The sequence below is a fragment of the Haliotis rubra genome, unplaced genomic scaffold (genome assembly GCF_003918875.1).
Source record: "Haliotis rubra isolate DU_JTF1 unplaced genomic scaffold, ASM391887v1 Scf101, whole genome shotgun sequence".
Lineage (NCBI taxonomy): Eukaryota > Metazoa > Mollusca > Gastropoda > Lepetellida > Haliotidae > Haliotis > Haliotis rubra.
The window spans coordinates 367,132-389,126 of record NW_025764904.1 but is presented as its reverse complement, the minus strand read 5'-3'; the positions used below and the strand labels follow the sequence as shown (position 1 = coordinate 389,126).

Genomic DNA, 21,995 nt, shown 5'->3' with positions numbered 1-21,995 from the left:
AGCATATACAAAGGTGTCCAGGTATGATGGATGCGTATCATGATGTAAACTCTGTCAGTCCTTCACTGTCCACACGGTGGGGTTCTGGTTTAGAATAGGTCCCCAGCAACCTGTGTCTGAAGAGGCAGCGAAATGGTTGGTGGTCAGGCTAGATAACTTGGTTATATTACAACAAAATCGGTCATTGCTCATAATTTCAATAAATGGATTTGTCTTGTCTCGATTATTGGCAGGAGCAGTGAGGACCGCATGGGTAGCCTAGCGGTTAAAGCATTTGCGGCACGACGAAGACTCGGGTTCAATTCCCTACATATGTACAATATGTCAAGCCCTTTTCTGGTGTCCCCTCACCCTGATATTGCTAGAATATTGCTAAAAGCGACGTAAAACCACCCTCACTCTCTCAGTTAAACACAACTCACACAATCCCATGTTAACAGGACCTTGCTGCCCTGATCATACCAGGTGGGTTCTGCCCTGATTACCTCCGGCGGGACAAGCGTATGGTAGACCTGGTACGAGACATGTATACTGCAGGTAAGGACGTTTCCAACAGCTTTCTGTTTTCTCCCTGTGGAGGTTCCCTGTCATCCTACAGGGGTAGCCTAGTGGTTGATGCGTTCCCTCATCACGCCGAAGACCATGGTTCGATTCCCCACATGGGTACAATGTGTGAAGCCCATTTCTGGTGTCCCCCACCGTGATATTGCTGGAATATTGCTAAAAGTGGGGTAAAACTAAACTCACTCACTCACTTATAATTACCTAAAGCTCGGCAGGAGAATATTTGAATGATGATTGTCCGATGACTGTGACCTGGCTGATTGGTATCATTGTTCCCTTGTTAATTGCTCTTTCTCCAGACTCGATCTTTCACAGGCTTCTTTGATACAGCTGGGTCTTATCTGATTTTGAAATAAAACACTTATAAAATACACTTACATACAATCTTTAAGATGTTTTTTCCATGCCGTTCTTGCAGTAGAGACAAAAATTACTTGGGGATTGTAATTTTTGTGTGCTGTTAATACGCCTGTGATGATTGTATCTTTAGGAAGCAAGTCATGGGTCCAAGTCAGTACAGGGAGTCCCTTGGTTGCACATGTTATAATAAAGTGTGGAGTTGTCTGTTGCCAGCAGAAACCTTGTCTTGCATTGTGGGGTTAATTGTACATGCACAAAATGATAAAATTCATGAAAGGTGAAGGTATCCTCCCCATGAGATGTGAATGCAGTTGATTAACACGTAGCATAACATGAACAACAATTGAATTATCATGTCTAGTGATGTTTGATTGCATGTTTCATGTACATATATCTATTTTCATTCACAAAGTTTGTTTTTTTTTACCTCCAACGATGTGTCGTTTTGATTGGGCACAATACACGAAAAAGCGGTTCTGTTATGTCCATGGAAAATACGATTTTACTTAGCCTTTATTCTGTGTTATGTATAAGTTACTATAACGCCGGTGGCTAATATCGCGGGGGTCATCCATGGACCCCAAGACCCGCGTTATGGAGAGGGATGACTGTATTTACCATTAAAATTGTTGATGGGGTATTTATCGTTATAAGTCAAAGAGATAGATAATCGTTAACTACATATCGACCATTTATCGATACATATCTGAGGAGTACCCAAGCGTAAATGTAAAAAAATATTCAACAGATCAACATGTTTCACATGGCTGTGAGTGGTACCACATTTTTGTATGGGTTACTATCAAAACAGGACCGCCTCCGTGGTGTAGTGGTTTGAGCATCCGCCCGGAGAGCGGAAGGTCGCGGGTTCGATCCCTGACCGCGTCATACCAAAAGACGTTAACATATGGTCCTTGTTGGTCCCTGGCTGGCACTCGGCATTAATGGGTACAAGGACTGTTCGGCTCGGAGTCAGTATAATGTGTCTGAGTGGGATAGTCATGCTTCACTGCGGCATGGTATCTCAGTGGGCTAGCACTATAAAACCAGCTTCAGTCTGGGCTAGTACAAGCAGCCGCGCCTACACATACACACGCTTGCACGTCGTCATATCAACGAAATATTCTCAAGCACGACGTAAAACCCAATTTCACCTCACCTCACCTACTAGCAAAAACAGGGCCCTGATAAGAATTTAGTAGCATACCATAAGGACGTAACTTTGTATTGTAAAACTTTATTTCATAACAATAGTTCATGCAAAATATTACATACGACACAATTGTCATGCCGATGACTATTAATTATTCTTTCAGTCGGAGATATTTCCGATTATCGATCTTTTTAGCCCAATTCAATTGTGTCTTCGTCATCGTGTCCCAACGTCGGATATGAAATGTGTGCTTCCGCTTTCTGTTATGGGAATAAACCTGAGCTTGCTGGCTACATATTCGTGCCTAATGTGTCAATATTCACCAGGGTGGTCAGGCTCGCTGACATGGTTGACTCATCACCGTATCCCATTTGCGTACATTGATGCTCATGCTGTTGATCCCTGGGGTGCTTGGACCAGACTGGAATATTTACAGACAGCTGCCCAAAAGCTGGAATATTGATGAAAGCAGCATTAAACAACAAACAAACCAAACCAAGCAATATTCACCATATGGCAGGATATGATGTCAAACTGTCCCAGGATGATATATACGACTCACTCAGAATTGTACATGTAGTCATGTTTTATTTTAGTTTATCTCAAGTGACATATACAACATTTACTCATAAACGTCAGAAATATGATTTATGCCCCCGTCTCAAGTACATTCAGCTACAAGTCACATGCCAGCACATGTGCTACTTCTTACAATGCTGCGCATGCGCAGACGTTATTTCGTCTACTTGTCTTTTTGACGAATGTTGATTATAGAGGGTTGCGAGTGGTGCTAAATATAATTTAACAAGTGACAACGTAAGCACTGTATGGGTCGTAGTCTACCTGATCCCTTGTTCATGCTTATCAGACTTTTATCATTAGAAGGTGAATCTGTCCATGTTAATTAGTCTTGTTTCTAAGTCATTCACTGACATTGAGAAAGAGTTTGATTTCGTCTGGTAACTAATTACATAATAATAGTCTACTTGTAACACGCTGAATCCATGCACAATACATGCTCAAAGCGCGCTTGTCGAGAGCAGATGAGAGAAGCTACGCGGACAAAGCAAGTCTGAACAGGAAGGTTTTGAGTTGGGTCTTAAAGGCTGACAATGATTCACAGTCTTTCAGGTACTGGGGTAGAGAGTTCCAGGCTTTAGTGGTTAAATATGCAAATGTTCTCTCACCATAGCGGAATGTTTTTACCATGGGAACATGGAGCAGGGTTTTGGTTTGGGAACGTAGAGTTCTTGCTGGTGTGTAGGCTTTAATCAGATCAGATATGTAATATAATGATACTTTTCACTATTTGTATTGCCCATACATTGTCTGTCCGGGTTCTGCTATGTATTGATCTTGACCACCCAGTCAATTGTGCCACCTCTTACGATAACGATCAGTCCGATTTAACCCGGAATGCCGCCACGTTGAATGATATTCGTTCCAAATGTCATCTGTCGAAATATCAAATCAGTCTACTGTTTAAGGTCCCCGCCACCTTTGCGAACTGCGTGGCACATAAACTCTGTACTATATATGAAAAGACAAGGGGAGAAGGAACATATCTAAGCATAATTTGAAACATATTTTTATGTACAAAATTGCTCTCCCCCCCCCCCCCAGTACGTGTGTACAAAATTGCTGATCTCCCCCTCTAGCTCCCCAGAACAAAATGGGTTACTCCACCCATTAAATTCATCATCACCCCACCCACCCATTAAATTCATCATCACCCCCACCCACCCCTACCCCACCCCTAACCATAAATTATGAACGGTCCCTAATTTTGCTGATTTTCGTCTAAATGTTTCAGAGGTTACCATTTTCTATAACCAGTTGTACTTGCAAACCCATACGGTGAGTCTCAAGGCACAAGCACAGGAACGTATCGTGATCTGTATAATCCTCAGGGGGCGGTGGGGTAGCCTAATGGTTAAAGCGTTGGCTCGTCACGCCGAAGACCCGGGTTCGAATCCCCACATGGGTACAATGTGTGAAGCCCATTTCTGGTGTTCCCCGCCGTGATGTTGCTGGAATATTGCTAAAAGCGGCGTAAAACCAAACTCAGTCAGTCAGTCAGTCAGTATAATCCTCAGACTCGGCGGCACATTCCATTGCATGCGTTACAAAGGAGAAGTAGATCTGTAGTCCAATGGATTGGGTACAGATGAATTCAGCTGTACGATTAACCCTAAGGCTTGATATCATATCATTAAGATCCAGTTTTGACTTTTCATCATTTATCAAACTAATCAGTAATGTAACGAAAATAGGGTTCAAAGCGCCGTTAAACCAAAGTCAATCACTGATGTAATTTAACCCGTGATGATCCGGATTATAATTGGTCTTCAGCAACTCATGCTTGTCGTAAGAGACGACAAACGCTGTCAGGCTCGGTGACTTAGCTTACACATGTCATTGTATAACAACTGCGTAGCTCGATACTCATGCTGTTGATCACTGGATTGCCTGGTCCAGACAATTATTTATAGACCGCAGTCATATAGCTGGAATATGATAGTGTGCGGCGTTAAAGAACAAAAAAAAAAGTAAAAACAAAAAAACAAACAACAAAAATAAACACTGATGTATTATAATGAAAAACATGAATTGCACTCCTTCATTCCTAGGAGCACGGTCAGCGTACTGATGAGAAGCGTCTAAATTCTCTCAACAGAAGTACCTCTTAACTTATTGTTACAGGTTACGGTATCCGTTAGTTTGGATCGATGTGACGGTCTTTTCTTTACCAACCTGAAACGTGGTAAACGACCTGCTTCACCTGAGGCGTTCGGACCGCCGCTTTCCAATGTTTCCCAATGACGAATGTGTATAGGGACATCATTTTCGTGCATTTAATGCTGGGGTTTGAATGACATTCATGTCAGAGCTTAAAACCATATCTGTGAAAGATCATTTTAAAAATCTTCTCCTAGCCTTAGGGGCGGTGGGGTAGCCTAGTGGTTAAAGCGTTCGCTCGTCATCCCGAAAACCCGGGTTCGATTCCCAACTTGGGCGCAATGTGTGAAGCATAATTATCACGTTATATAACCTCAATACCAACCTACCTGGGTCACGGATTCCATATGATCAGGGTATATGGTCTCTGCTTGGCTAGATTTTCGAGCTGATGCAGCCCCGGATAAGCCATTAATTTGTTTAATCTAGGCAATGTGTTGCTTGCAACGCGTCCTGGTAATGATCACCTCTGGTTGTGACGGCATGGTAACGATGACCTCACAATGGTCTGCAATGCATTGTGATGCATTTTCATTGCATCAGTAGTTGTGGGTGAAGGCTTCATATTACTAAAGTGCCACTTTGGGATGGCAGGCTCCACAGGGGTTCGAATCACTGTTTGGACAATAAATTTTAAAAATAAAAAATCTATATTTTTGCAACCGTGTATTATTTTTACATGTTATGAGTAACTTATGCTTCAAATTTGAACGAAATCGCTGTCCGGTTTTCGATCAGGCGTTTAGCATCGCGAGTGTCATCCCTTGTGTAATTTATGTAATGAGTGTAGCGGGAGAATTTTCTAAAAAATCCATTTCTTCACCGATTTCGTTCAAATTTGAAGCATAAGTTACTCATAACATGTAAAAACAATATACGGTTGTAAAAATATAGATTTTTTATTTTTAAAATTGATTGTCCAAACAGTGATTCGAACCCCTGTGGCAGGCTCCTATCACAGTCACTCGTGTTATTAACAAGCGTCTATCCAGATACTAATGACACTTACTAAACAACTCCTACTACCCAGTTTAGGAAATTAGTAAACATTTAGAAATCGTTATTGATGTTGACAGATCAATTCAGCTTATACTTCGTTCTTCTCACCGCCTCCGTGGTGTTGTGGTTAGAGCGTCCGCCCGGAGAGCGGAAGGTCGCGGGTTCGATCCCCGACCGCGTCATACCAAAAAGACGTTAAAATATGGTATTTGTTGGTCCCTGCCTCGCGCTCGGCATTAATGGGTACAACAAGGACTGGTCGGCTCGGAGTCAGTATAATGTGTCTGAGTGGGGTATTCATGCTTCACTGCGGCATGATATCTCAGTGGGCTAGCACTATAAAACCACCTTCAGTCTGGGCTAGTACAAGCAGCCGCACATACACATGCATTCACGTCGTCATATGAGCGAAATATTCTCAAGCACGACGTTAAACCCAATTTCACCTCACCTCACCTATACTACGTTCTCTACATAAAACAAAACATATATAAGAAATACTAAGATTTTATTACGCTGTGTTCTACTCTTTGACAAAAGTAAGTTCCTAACGGGATCTCGGGCCCAGACAATTGGTATAGCAAGGTTAAAAGAACAAATTTTATTTCTCATAATTTAAATGGGCCCATTATCATACATGTACCCATACATACATTTTGTGATTTGATGAGAAGACAGAAAATGATATGTACACTGTTCCATGATTTTAAGATGAAATAAGCAAAATTACATTATATAAGTAATACGCGCATACCTTAACACCGTACAGTTACCCGCAGTCACAGCCATATCAGTAAAATATGTATGTCAGCTGGAAAATAATTCAGCTGACTCTTGTACTATAGTCCCAATCCCTATATTCCAGCTTTAGTTCATATGTTCCAGTTAGGAAGATAGATTTGCTTCATCGTGAACAGAACTGAGTGAGTGAATGAGCGAGCTGGAATTAACGTCTCTTTGATTTGTGTTTTGTTTGTTTATATTAAAAACGATTTTGTTGTTTAACGCCGCCCTCAGCAATATTCCAGCTATATGGCGGTGGTCTGTAGTAATGGACACTGGACCAGACAATCCAGTGATCAACATCATGAACATCGATCTACGCCACTTGGATACGATGACATGTGTCAACCAAGTCAGCTAGCCTGACCACCTGATCCCGTTCGTCGCCTCTTACGACAAGCATGGGTTACTGAAGAACAATTCTTCACGGGTTGTCTTATGACAGCAATGGTGGCTGAAGACCAGTGTTCCGGATGTTAACGTGTCCCACGCCACTACAAACAGTAGTCCAGTTACGGCGTGTCAGCTTAATGTGATACAGGTCTCATACCTTAAGTGTAACCGACGAGGACATGTATGGTATTGACAAACGTACAGAACAAATTGGGGCAATTGGGATTCGAACCCGCCATCACATTGGCCAAGGGGACGCAGCTTACAAAGCAGATTACGTCTCCTTTGACGAACGTATCACCCATGATCCCAGAAGTTATAAAGTACATGCTTATTTTCTGTTCACGCTTGAAATATGTCATAGATTCGCCTGTATAGTTCATTCAGATCAGTAGGTCTTAGATACATGTATAGACGAAATCCTACCTTGTGAAAAAAGGATATTGTTTTTAAAGTAAATTGTTTCAATGGGCATCAATGGATATTTTCTTTTCAATTATTTTTTTTATCAACTGTACGTTACATGTACACAATAAATATCACGTGTGACTTGGACAAGACTGAACACATCATAGCTGTCGGTTCAGTACTGTACTGGATATAAAAACATCTAGCCATGTCTAAAGGTCCTGCTAATGGGCCATATGAGCCACATTTCCCAATATAAAAAAATATTTTCCCCAGTATGAAATGTATTTCCCATTATACTCCATCACCCACCCCTTCCCCTCTCCCATATGAACCGTATTTCCCCTTATACGTCATCTATTCACCCATTCCCATTACACTCCATCATCTCCCTCCCCTATGTATCACATATACATATATATATATATACGTATATCCACCATCATTTCCATCATATAAGCCATCACACACACACCCGACCCCCATATGGACAGTATTTCCCCTTATACGTCATCTTATATTCCCCCATTTACCATTATACTCCATCACCCCCGACCCCTCCTCCCATATGGACAGTATTTCCCCTTATACGTCATCTATTCCCACCCCGACCCCCTCCTCCCATATGGACAGCATTTCCCCTTATACGTCATCTATTCCCCCCATTTCCCATTATACTGCATCACCAGCCCACCACCCCTGACCCCCTCCTCCCATATGGACAGTATTTCCCCGCATACGTCATTTATTCCCCCCATTTCCCATTATACTACATCATCCCTCTCCCCTATGTATTATATATACACCATCATTTCCCCCATATAAGCCGTATTTTCCTATACACACCCTCATTTCCATGTGAACCGCATTTCCCCGTATTCAATGCCATTTGGACAATATTGCCCGGTTCCCCATGTCACTGCGTATTGTTTCCAACACTGCGGCATGAGAAAACGTGTCCTGATAATATTAACAGCTATAGCTACAGCTACAACTGCACCTACAACAGTGGACAAGGCGTAAAGGACTCCCCTTAGCTTGGTAAGTTCATCAATAACTGATAAAGCCGTTAATGGATTTTGTCAGGCGTCCATTCTTCAAGTTATCAATTGCGTCTTCACGGAGCTATCAATTAAGAACGCCTTCAACAAGAGCACCAGGACTTTTTCTTCTTCTGGTTTCGCGACAACTTACTGACTTCAGATTGATCAGAAGACTGGGACATTGTGGAGTTTCGGGAAATGTTTTCTAGTACTTTTTCCACCAGCGTTTCAAATACACTATTCACGCTGTTGATGTCTCTCTCAGCGCTGACTTCTATATAGGGAATATTGTGTTCCTCCGCGAAACTGCTGGCTCTGTCTATCGTCACTTCTCGGTCATGTTCGTGACACTTCGTGCCCACAAGTACAACAGCGATTTCCTTGTGCGAAGCATATTCCCTCATGTCTTCAAACCTGGAAAATATGAAAAAGGCGATGTGATTGTTTTGGGATTAAATATAACTATTGTAACGTGTCCCAGTCTTTTTCACTTAACCGGCGGTGGGGTAACCTAATAGTTAAAGCGTTCGCTCGTCACGCCAAAGACTCGGGTTCAATTCCCTACATGGGTACATTGTATGAAGCCCATGTCTGGTGTCCACCGCCGTGATATTGCTGGAATATTGTTAAAAGTTGCTAAAACTAAACTCACTTACTTTAAATCTTACATTTAATTATAATTTGAATTCAAATCGGAAATACCGTTATTTATATCAAGTTCATCAGACATATTAATAATAACTAGTAACATCGAAATTTATTTGCCAAAAGAACAGTATGGTTTCTGGTTAATAGATACAACCAGACTGTACAAGTAAACGTAGCTAAAGTAAGGCCAGATATGATTGGAATTTGACAGAAGATATAAGCACATACATGTTTATGATACATGTACGACTCTACCTAGTTGGATATTAAAGCTCAGATGAATAAATGCACTTCAGGGGTGACTTCACAGGAGGAAATTTTGACAAACTGTAGTTTTGAAATACAGACTACAGATGGAACTCTTGTAGTAGTTATATTCAAAATAATTACGTAAAAAAGTCTTAATTCAAATCGCATAGATAATCTTGTTCACCCATGGAAGTTTCACTTCGTGTATGAGCATTGAACTGGCAACATGCGACTTGATATCTCTGCAGAACAATTAATTTCAAGTTTATACCAGTATTTCACACTAGAGAAACAAAGGGGGGAAACCTCTCGTCAGCTATGAAAGGGTTTACTATAGAATGTGTAAAGCCCTTAATTTGACATGTAGTCAGGTTTACAAAGTTGTAAACAAATCAGTTACCTCAGGGGTCGTGTCAAAATCAAAACCAGGTAGGAAACACAAACTGGATAGCTTTGATAAGGGTGTCATACGCCGTGCAGTTTATAAACTATGAAAGCAAAATCCCACCGACGTGTGCTGAAATACAAGATGAGATCAAAGATGCAATAAATGTCTCGAAAACAACACTTATTGTAGCTCTGGTAGAAATGGGGTTCAGGTACACCAAAAGGAGAGATGACAGAGCTGTGTTTAGAGAAAAGTCCAAAATCCTGTCCATGCGATCAGCTTATCTCAGAACAGTTGAAGAATACCTCAATTTGGGGTTTCAAATCATATACCTTGATGAAACCTGGTGTAATAAAAATCACTCAACCGATCGGATGTGACTTCCTTCAGATTGTTCTAAGGCACCAGTGTTACCATCAGGCAAAGGTAGACGCCTGATCATCTTGCATGCTGGTACCCGTAGGAAGCTTAAGGGACTGATTGGGGGTTATGACTTTGTTTTTGAGGCCAAGAAATCTGATGGTGATTACCATAGCGAAATGAATGGGCAGGTATTTTTGGATTGATTCGAACATCAGCTTTTACGGCAGCTGGACGAACCAAGCGTTACCATTTGGATAACTCCAGTTACATAACCTGCGTGTCCCTGGTACCATCACACCCACCATGAGCAATCTCAAGGCTCAGTTGCAGGATTTTCTCACTTCCTGTAACGTGCCTTACAGGCAATCAGAAACAAAGCCCCAGCTCGTGGAAAAAATCTGGCTGCACAAAAAGCCAATCCAGTACATCACTGACGAACTAGCTGCAAAACAAGGCCACATAGTTCTGCGTACAAGAGTACGGCACTGTGAGCTCAATCCCATCGAGCTGATCTGGGGTAACTGTAAGAATTTTATTGCTCGCAATAATACCACATTCACGCTTTCAGACGTTAAAGAGCTTGTGTATGCTTCTTTTGCGAGAATTACCCTAGAAGTGAGGCAAAAGTGTGAAGACTGTGTTCTCAAAATCGAGGACGAATACCGTCTGCGGGACGGCGTTAACGTCAGCCGAGTTGCACCTGTTGTAATTCCGCTAGATTCCTCGACCAGCAGTGATACTGACACTTGATATTTTGAGACGGTCCCTGACATGTACTGCCCGTGCGTTACGTAACGCTGTCATCCTGTCTGCCTGCCAGGAGGGTCACAGTATAGTTTGTTTCTTTGAAGTGTTTCTACCATGGATTTTCTAAGTTTTTCGATATTTTACGAGTAATAATTATGATCAGGGAATGGTACATCCTGATTACTCATGTGCCATATTAGGACGAGGTGGTATAAATGATTATATATGAGTTTTGAATCTGAAATATCAACCATTATCAAATAATTGTCAAAAAGCATTTTCCAAGCATTTCTGGCCTTACTTTAGTAGCAATCTTTGACCCGGGATTTCAACGTTCAAGGACGTGAACCGTTTATCAGATTCATCTTCATATATTTTGTAACGTCGTTTGATCCGAAGTAACCTTTTCTTGTTCTTGAGAGTCAAGTTAATGGCGTGTCAGCATGGAGCAATGCTCACAATGGTAATCACCGGTTCGTCTAGCCCAGTTTTGATTGATTGCATCAGCTTGTTGTGATATAACGGGAAGATTGTTCTCAGTGACGTTAAAACAATGGCGATGCTTCCTTGTGGATACTGCCAAAGTGTAAGGCTCCTAAAATTTGCTTTGCAGTGTTACATCCCTTGGGCGCATCAGGAACCTTTGATCGTGGGTTCAAGTACCATTTTGCCTCATTTGTTCATTTGTCTGTCAGCACAACCGTGTTCTTTGGGTTTAACCAAACTGTTCAACGTCAGTTAACTGCACCTCGTCGAGCTTTCCTACCACTTGCGTGAGTGAGTGAGTTAAGATTTAGAGTCAAATCGGCAATATTGCAGCCATATCGTGACTGTCCTACCACGTGAAGCTGACATATATGACTGGAAGGCCGCTAAAAGCGGCGTTGACCAAACACACTCCCTATGCATAGATATAGCATGACATGCTGTTGACCACACCTTGCTAATAGACCGACTTCATACTCTATAAGGTTAAGACGACGTTGTTTCGGACTGGTTTTGCTCGTACCTGAGAGTTAGCAATAATGCTACATCATCTGACACTCTTTTGACTTGTGGTGTACCCCAAGGTTCGGTACTGGACCCAGTACTATTTACGCTTTACAGCAAGCCTGTCTCTCAAGTCATTAGTAACTATGCCATCAATGATCATTTTTAACCTGATGACACGCAATTGTACAATACTTTTGCTCTTGATGACCAGTCATAGAGGGCAGGACTAGGTGCGATGGAAGACTGTACATCCAAAGTTTGCGCCTGAATGAACGCTAACATGCTAAAGTTTATACAGCGGCTTTGCTCATAGGACCTGACAAAAGGCTGGAAAAGATCAAAGCAACTCATATCACAGTCGAGAGTGATGAAATCCACTTTTCGACATATGCTAAAAACTTAATTGGGTGTGAAGCTGGACTCATCACTCAACATGGACAAGCACGTCGATGACGTCAAAAGATGCTATTTTCAGCTCCGAAACATAGGTAGCACACACTTTCTTCTCACAGAACAAACAGCTGCAGCACTTGCACGTTCAATGATCCTCGCCAGGACTGACTATTGTAATAGTCTGCTTTTAGGGGCTCCAGCGCAGCAAAGCAGAAGGCTCCAAAAATTCAGAACTCAGCGGCTAGAATTGTCACACTGTCAAAAACGTCCCATTACATCACTGCAGTCCACAGGTATCTTCACTGGCTGCCAGTCAAAGAACGGATACATCATAAAATCCTCACCCTCACATATCAGTGTATCAATGATACAGCTCCAGGTTATCCGTGTAATTTACTCGAAGTCTATGTCCCTACAAGAACTCTCCGTTCCAGCGATCAAATGCTACTTAAGGTCCCAACATCAAGCTCAAGACATTTGGTGGAAGATCCTTCGCATATAATGCTGCCGTTGAATGGAGCGCTCTGCCAATTGACCTGAAATCAACTCCAAGTCTAACTCAGTTCAAGAAGCTTCAGGTCTTAACACCTCCATGTTCAATAGCAATGAATTGTAAACATGGTATATCTATCATCTCTTTTTAGGTCTTTGAGGACAAGTTGGTGTGGAGTTTAACTAATAATCCATATTATTATTGTTATTATTATATAAGCTGGGTTTTCCCCTCACTCACCATCTGTGAACGTGGTCGAAGGTTTCTTCGTTGGTAACGTCAAACATGATTATACATCCGTTAGCTCCTCTGTAGTATGATGCTGTGAGACTGCGGTATTTTTCTTGTCCTGCAACAGATATAACCATCATAGCTTATTAACCGTTATATTCCAGTTGACTGTCTTAGGAGTCGACTACCAGTGAAGAATTGGTCTTCAGCAACCCATGCTTGTCGTAAGGGGCGACTAACGGGATCGAGTGGACAGGCTGGCTGCCTTGGTTGACATATGTAATCGTATCCCATTACGTAGGTCGATGTTCATGCTGTTGATCATTGGAATTTCTGGTCCAGACTCAATTATCTACAGACAAATATTTGGAATATTGCTGCGGTGATAAACAACAAACAAACAAACAAACTAAAGAGTCGATTGGAACATCAAGGGTAGGTGTAGGCTCTTTCTTTTGGTTGACTACGGTCACCGGGCCTGATGGCGACAGTTATGCTTATTCAGGGGGTGAGAGGATTGATGGTGTAAATGGAATCCTGCCTTCCCTGAAAGAGTTCACCTATTATCATCCATTGTGTTTTGTGACTCAAGTCAAAACATTGATTACACAACAGTCTCGTTTCCTGTTGACTGGGTCCCGTCCTATTGCGCAACTTGGTACAATAACCAGTCCAGAATTTTGGGACCAATTCATTTAACTGGATTTACTGGATCAGTATTATTTGATACATCTTAGCACACTACGCTCCTTCTAATCCTTGCAACACGTCGTGCAGCGTGCTCTGTCGTACAGCGAACTTTGAGAAACAGAAACCTGGAAATCGTGGAAATCCCAAAACGAGGCTCTCCCGCTAGAAAAGTTTGGCGGTCTGGTACGAACCTGATATTATATCAATCCCATTGTGCGTTACAAAACTACACCGAAAAACGCATAACAGGTGTAACCAGTGAGCCAGATGCATTGTGAATCATTTTACGACCTCATCAAACGGGGGCAGTCGGTGACGTCTTAGTTAAGGTCATGCTGCCTACACCTCGCCATAAAATATAGAAATACGATGTAATTAAAGTTTAAAATTAAAATTCATTTGTAAATACCATTTTCTTATGAAACAAGGAATTGGAATTCAGTGTAACCATAGTTGTTTGTGATGTCGTTTTTCACTTGCACACGAGAAAATTCGGATCGGCTGAAAAGTAGTCATTGTCTGAACAGGTTAATGAGACTCAGGTTTCGGTTCGTGGGTTAGATGGTGTAATAGGCATCGCTAAAGTACTCACGGAAGTAGAAATACAATGGTTTGGGGCGTTTATTTCGTAGTTTTGAACACAACTAAAGTTTGATTGCTAAATATTCAACACCTTTTGTAAAATCATCAGAAATAGATGAGTTTACAGTAAAGCAAATCGTGTCATTTTTACCCCTTGAAATTTCATCAGTTAAAACGTAGGTTTCTGATGCAAGCTATAGCATGCAACTAAGATGTACTCTCCATAGGTTCGTGTACATAACATATTTTATGAAAAACGTCATATACCATTCATCCTATATTTCTTTTATCCTACTTGATATACAAAATGATTGATTTACGGATTCTCTCAGTACATTTTTCACACCTGTACTCCTGTTGTTTACGAGTTCATTCATAGCTGTTATTGTCAATTGCACAATCGCTATGGCAACGTACGTGCAAAGGCATCTTCCTGTATAAACAAGGGGCGGTGGGGTAGCCTAGTGGTTAAAGCGTTGGCTCGTCACGCCAAAGACCCGGGTTCGAATCCCCACATGGGCAAAATGCGTGAAGCCCATTTCTGGTGTCCCCCGCCGTGATTTTGCTGGAATAATGCTAAAAGCGGCGTAAAACCAAACTCAGTCAGTCCTGTATAAACAGTGCTGCAGGTAGTTGTTACCACCCATTGTTGATTGTGACGTACGTTATAACATGTTTGGGGCGGTGGGGTAGCCTAATGGATAAAGCGTTGGCGCGTCACGCCGAAGACCCGGGTTCGACTCCCCACATGGGTACAATGTGTGAAGCCCATTTCTGGTGTGCCCGCCGTGATTTTGCTGGAATATTGCTAAAAGCGGCGTAAAACTAAACTCAGTCAGTCAGTTATAGCATGTTCCTTCATTTGGTGATAATATACAAACTTTTGCTATTTTTACCTGTTAAATGGTATTTTGGATGATGATTACAGGACCAGATTAAAAGGCCTAGTTGGGAAAAACACAATTATTTTAATATTTGTTAAAACTACCTGTTTAAATCAATAAAGTAATAAACAAATAAACGCCAAAAACATTTTATTTCTAATTCCATGAGTACTTTAGTGTTGCCTTCTCGGTCAAAGCGCGTTGATTGTGTAACAGTCATAGTTAGGTGGTACCTCGTCGGTCAGGAGCGTACCATGAATGCTCGCAATATGGAGTATCCACTTATATAATTGACCCGTGAAGTTCCGGGGTAGAATAGGTCTTCACCAACCCATGCTTGCTACAAAAGGCGACTATGCATGTCGTAAGAGGCGACTAACGGGATCGGGTGGTCAGGCTCGCTGATTTGGTTGACACATGTCATCGGTTCCCAATTGCGCAGATCGATTCTCATGCTGTTGATCACTGGATTGTCTGGTCAAGACTCAATTATTTACAGACCGCTGCCATATAGCTGTAATATTGCTCAGTGTGGCGTAAAACTAAACTTACTCACTCACTACTATATAATTGTTATGTTAACTCTAAATGGAGTAAGGATTTTTTCAATTCACTTGGTTAGAAGTATTTACAACTAATGTATGTAAGGTTAGAGTAAGCGTTATCTTGCTTTAGCACCTGCAAAATTTGACGCGCGGCCTCTTGGCTCAAATGTTTCCGCCACGTTGACATGTGCAAAAAAGATATATCATGCAGATTTATTCACTCATAAATCGTTCCATGTTAAATTTGCTCGTCAGTCTCGTGGCCATGATTCACAGCGACATCCAAAATCCGGGATGTTTTATGTCAGAATTGTAGGCTACTGGTACAAGTGTACTTATATAAGGGGTGGGGGTGGGGGTCCAAACTGCTATTAATGAACATTGATATTTTTTGCCAATACGATAAGATTTCACCAGGCACGTAACAATGTGTGAGTGAGTGAGTTTGGTTTTACGCCGCTTGTAGCAATATTCCAGCAATGTCACGGCGGAGGACACCAGAAATGGGCTTCACACATTGTACCCATGTGGGGAATCGAACCCGGGTCATCGCCGTGACGGGCGAACGCTTTAACCACTAGGCTACCCCACCGCCCCCATCGATGTGTATCTCATTTCAAATAGAGGCCGAAACCTTGTTTAAAACTGGGACCAGTCTGTATGACAGCCGTGACCTAACATGACGGAAGGGGAGATGATGGTAGCGGTCGGAGTAGATTTATCTCTTCAGGACTCTGATGTTGACAAATTAAACTAAATTATTGTCGCCGTTCTACATTTTGTTCTGCATTGTTTTTATTCTATTTTTAAAACCGTGAGAACATGAGTGATAATTCGCCAAGGATTTCTTTAACAGACATGTGATAATAATGTATACAATTACGTGTGACACGGTGAAAGGTGTTCAGAGCTGAAATAGATAATATCTGTGCCACCAGGACACTTAACATAAACTGTTTAGGGTAAAGATTATATTTCAGCCTGACAGTAATCAGATGCTGAAACATTGTAAATTTTGAATGATCCATTGTATACCAGCAGGTTTTAATGTTTAAACCAGGGCTTCGCGCCACATTATTCCATTATATAACACTGTATGATCTTAATGTGGGTCACCCATGAAGAACCGGATTAGAATTGATCTTCAGTAACCATACTTGTCGTAAGATGCGGGTGAGATCCCCGACCGCGTCATACCAAAAGACGTTAAAATATGGTACTTGTTGGTCCCTGCCTGGCGCTCGGCATTAATGGGTACAACAAGGACTGGTCGGCTCGGAGTCAGTATAATGTGTCTGAGTGGGGTATTCATGCTTCACTGCGGCATGGTATCTCAGTGGGCTAGCACTATAACACCAGCTTAAGTCTGGGCTAGTACAAGCAGCCGCACCTACACATACACACGCATGCACGTCGTCATATGAGCGAAATATTCTCAAGCACGACGTTAAACCCAATTTTACCTCACCTCACCCGTAAGATGCGACTAACGGGCTCGGGTGATCAGGCTCGCTGACATGTCATCGGTTCCCAGTTGCGCAGATCGATGCTCATGCTGTTGATCACTGGATTGTCTGTTCCAGACTCGAGGATTTACAGACCGCTGCCATATAGCTGGAATATTGCTGAGTGCGGCGTACAATTAAACTCACTCACTTACTTAATGTGGCTTTAATGTCAAGTTCAAAGTGATGCATTGTTTTCCTGTTTATACTTTGGTAAAAACAACGAACACGAGTATAATGCTGGCAATCCTAGAAACATAATAAGAGGCGAATATTGGATTTGAAATCGCTGACCTAACAGCATTATATATCTGAGGGGCGCAACTCTAAGTTGCCGTTTTTTCTGCAAACAGTATTAATTAATTAATTCTGTAGTAAATAACGTTATCTCCCCGCTGACATATCTAAACCTTATCTGGTACATGTGTAATACGATAACTATGTCGGTGGATGTATGATAGACATGTCTTGCTCACATTGCTTGATTGGGACGATATTCTGTCATGTGGATTGTATCAGTGTTGATGATGATGATGATGACGATGAATATTTTACTAAGACAAAGACCGTTTTGAAAATGCTGGAAAAATACATAGTTGTACATTTTCAAAGCTTAATTGACCATATAGTAGACGTCATATGACTGAATTGTTGATCTTTTCGGTAGTTCTCAAACAAGTTGTTCTGCTCTTCCCATACGGGAACGGGGGCGGTGGGGTAGCCTGATGGTTAAAGCGTTCGCTCGTCACCCTGAAGACCCGGGTTCAATTCCCCACATGGGTACAATGTGTGAAGCCCATTTCTGGTGTCCTAACTCCGCCATGACATTGCTGAATATTGCTACAAGCGGCGTAAAACCACACTCACTCACTCACCCTTACGGGAACGATATATCTTAAAACAGCGAAAGAACACAAATTGTGTCTCATATGACAGCATGTTTACTGAAACTAAGAAACATCAACGATAGAGAAAACCCTGTCTCGATTATCACTGAAAACGGCAAAACATATGGAAATGCGGGGGACACCAGAAATGGGCTTCACACATTGTACCCGGGTCTTCGGAGTGACGAGCGACCGCTTTAACCACTAGGCTATCCCATCGCCCCTTCATGAAAGTGTAAGCTGGTGCTGCTTATATGTAGGATGTAGAGATGAAAGGTTTGTGTTGATGACAACTGGTGAGTTACAAAGCTGTACTTGAAACAGTATGCAAGTCAGTGTGACGTTACGTCAGGCAAAAGGGGTGTTCGTTGTCCAACTCCATCATTCATTGTCCTGTTACATTAGAGACCACAGATGCTAGGGTATGTATCATCTTGCCCTCTTGTTTGTAATGAAGACAAAATGAGGTAGTAACTGACGCTGGAATGGAATCGTTCTTTATCATAAGCACATGCTCATTTTTAGTCCTACAGTAATACTGTCGAAATCCTACAATTATATAGTCGAAATTCTACAATTTTATTTAGTCGGAATTCTACAATTTTATAGTCGAAATTCTACAATTATATAGTCGGAATTCTACTATTATATAGTCGGAATTCTGTAATGATGTAGTCGGAATTCTTCAATTATGTAGTCGGAATTCCACAATTATATAGTCGAAATTCTACAATTATATAGTCGGAATTCTGTAATGATGCAGTCGGAATTCTTCAATTATGTAGTCTGAATTCTACATTATATAGTCGAAATTCTACAATTTAGTCGGAATTCTTCAATTATGTAGTTGGAATTCTACAATTATATAGTCGAATTTCTACAATTATAAAGTCGGAATCCTACAATTTTATAATCGGAATGTTACAACTATATAGCCCAAATCCTACAATTATAAAGTTGGAATCCTACAATTATAAGCAGAATCCTTCAATCGACTGTGCTTTCGGCAGAGAATATGAATCATATGTAAATTCTATGCACGTACATTGAAATACAGCCTAGCGGGATACTACCATATGTTAGTACTTATGTTAAAAATACTGCAATCAAAACCTTAATTTGCTTACACTGTGACTTCATGTTCTCATGTTACAATCATACCCTACTCTGTAGTAATCAGATGTCACGACACGTGTGTCACGTTGGTCAGTCCAGGAAGTAGACAAGACTCTAAGGTAAAGATTAATAGTTTAAATGTAAATTTCTAAAAAATAAATAAATAAATAAATAGCTGACTGGCGTACTGTCCGCTTATCTTGCCTCTTTGAAAGGATTGCATTACTATACACCCAGGAGCTTAGCATTCAGTAAGCCTTTAGCAAGGCTATCCGGAAGCTGCACGAGATAACCCACAGTATACCCACGTGGTGATCCTCTTAATTACTTGGGGTACAGCTATAATGCGTAGCTCCTTGTGCAGAAAATCCAGTACGATTTGCATCTTGGTTACAAACCAAATCAATTCAAATATATTTATTGCACGTAAGACCTCCGTCCTATATACAAAGAAGTTACATAGAAGTAGGTTTACATATTCGAATATACACTAATCCCTAACAGTTTGTTTCTTTGAGAAATTGTATTTAAACATCTATATCAAGTTTAATATGACAGCTTAATTTGGTTACATTGTTTAAAGTTACAGTGCGTGATGACACACTGCAGTGCGTGAGATCCACGTTACAAGGTGTGGATTATATATCACAAAGTGTGAAGTCCATGTTACGTGTAAAGTCAATGTTACAATGTGTGAAGTCCGTGTTACGTGTAAAGTCAATGTGTGAAGTCCGTGTTACGTGTAAAGTCAATGTCACAATGTGTGAAGTCCGTGTAACGTCAAGTCAGTGTCACAATATGTGTGAAGTCCGTGTTACGTGTACAGTCAATGTCACAATGTGTGAAGTCCGTGTTACGTCAAGTCAGTGTCACAATATGTATGAAGTCCGTGTTACGTGTACAGTCAATGTTACAATGTGTAAAGTCCATGTTGCAACCGTGAAGTCCATTTTACAATGGTTTGAAGTCCCTTGTTACAAAATATGATGTCCTTAAGGGCTTCATGGGGCGGTGGGGTAGCCTAGTGGTTAAAGCGTTCGCTCGTCACGCCAAAAACGCCACATAGGTACAACGTGTGAAGCCCAATTCTGGTGTCCCCCGCCGCGATATTGGTGGAATATTGCCAAAAGCGGCGTAAAACCATACTCACTCACCCACTGAAGCGCTTCATATTATAGTATGTAAATTCGATGTTACAATGTGAAGCCTATTTCTCAAAGAGTGACGTTCATTTTACATTTCATTGTGTGAAGCTCATTTCTTGTGTCCCCCGCCGTGATATTGCTGGAATATTGCTAAAAGCGGCGTAAAACCGAACTCACTCACTCACTCATTTTACATTTCTGAAGTCAACGTTTAACGTCTAAATCGTGGCATTAAACAACCAATACAAGTTCTACTGGGTCTATTCATTTACTCAAGAGTGTATTGTCATGAAGAACCCAATGTTTATGGTTGTCTCTCGATAAGACGCCAATGTCATTTTATCTGTAGACTGAGTGACAGAGGGCGTCTTATCCTCAGATGTCACTTTATCAGTAGATTAGATTGTTGACTCTGACATTCTGTTTACACCCATGGCCTGTGGTCAGGTCTTTTATTGACGCTGCATTGTTACACGTACATCGTTTCCCACCCTTCATCCATAGACGAGGACGCCACCAAATTCACCCCACTGTTAACCTTAGAACATTCGAACACTAAAACAATTCAGAAATCGTTTTCTAATACGAATAGTGGATGAAGAATTCGAGTGAGTTAGTATATTTTTACGCCGCTTTTAGCAATATTCCAGCGATATAACAACGGGGGACACCAAAAATGAGCTTCACACATCGTACCCATGTGGGAATCGATCCCGGATCTTCGGCGTGACGAGTGAACGCTTTAACCACTAGGCTACCCCATCGGCCATGAAAAATTCTTCCTCTGATGGACAACGTTGATGTAGTCTGCCTCACAGTCACTGAACCGCATTATTTTCCCTTCCGCAATCTGCAGAGCTAAAGCCCTAATCAAATCAATTCCAGATTTCCCCAGGTTCTGAATCTCTCACCCCATTGGGTCTCTTTTCAAATTTAAAAGGAATAATTTCTTTAGGTAAACATTATATATATTTAGAGACTAATCGTCAGTCAAGCGTTGATGGCGTTGAGCTTGATGGCTGCTAAACATTTTCAACCTAATCTCCTTTGAGGTCCCCTTACTTGTACCGACGTTTCTAGGATGCTTGGTAAACAGTGAAACCTCACTTAAAATAGAAATGACGTTATCAACATTTGCGGCTTGACAGAGAGGTTTTTTCTTCACGCAGTGGAGTGTGTTGCATTTTACGACGCTTTTAACAATATTCCATCAATATAACACAATGAAACGACTTCACGCGTTGTTCTCAAGCAGGGAATCAAAGTCAGGTCTTCGGAGTTTTGAAGAGATCGAACCAAATCTCTTGAATACGTAACATAATGATTGGACGGTTCCTCTGTTTTGTCTCTCCCTGATAGTGGAGAAACCATTAATTACTCTTCATTATGGGTACAAGATAGTTAGCAAAACAGTTTAACCGCGAAGATCCGGGTTAGAAGTGCAGGGCTCCCAGATAAGGGCCGTATCGGCGTATGTACGGATAAAAAATATGCACGATACGGTAGGAAATAATTTAGAAAACGTAGCACATACGCACCACAGCAATGCTGTACGGTCTGGGAATCATTTACAGACGTATTTATCTGAAAGAGTGTTGTTTATTGTTTATTGACCTGTTTACACAAGAGTAGTAGTTGTGGTGCATATATGAAACGAAACACAAGATTACTGATACGCCATTATATTCCATTCA

General features: G+C 41.4%; 2 protein-coding genes and 1 long non-coding RNA gene across 3 annotated transcripts in view; 2 read left to right on the top strand and 1 right to left on the bottom strand.

Annotated features, from left to right (window-relative positions):
• The window catches only part of LOC124268461 (putative cysteine protease YraA), a 74,847-nt gene that overhangs the window by 8,425 nt on the left and 44,427 nt on the right, over window positions 1-21,995 (top strand). Inside the window, exon 3 of the mRNA XM_046703441.1 lies at window positions 441-537. Coding sequence (XP_046559397.1) covers window positions 441-537 — 97 coding nt within the window. The remainder of the gene's footprint in view (window positions 1-440; window positions 538-21,995) is intronic.
• On the top strand, window positions 6,955-9,283 carry LOC124268470. Its single transcript, XR_006896284.1, has 3 exons — window positions 6,955-7,064; window positions 8,226-8,227; window positions 9,273-9,283. It is a non-coding gene; the product is annotated as an uncharacterized LOC124268470 (long non-coding RNA).
• The window catches only part of LOC124268456 (ras-related protein Rab-8B-like), a 27,401-nt gene continuing 13,636 nt past the window's right edge, over window positions 8,231-21,995 (bottom strand). Inside the window, exons 2-3 of the mRNA XM_046703427.1 lie at window positions 12,957-13,065; window positions 8,231-8,856 (exon numbers count right to left, since the gene is read on the bottom strand). Of these exons, the coding sequence (XP_046559383.1) occupies window positions 8,544-8,856; window positions 12,957-13,065 (422 nt within the window). The 3' untranslated portion in view covers window positions 8,231-8,543. The remainder of the gene's footprint in view (window positions 8,857-12,956; window positions 13,066-21,995) is intronic.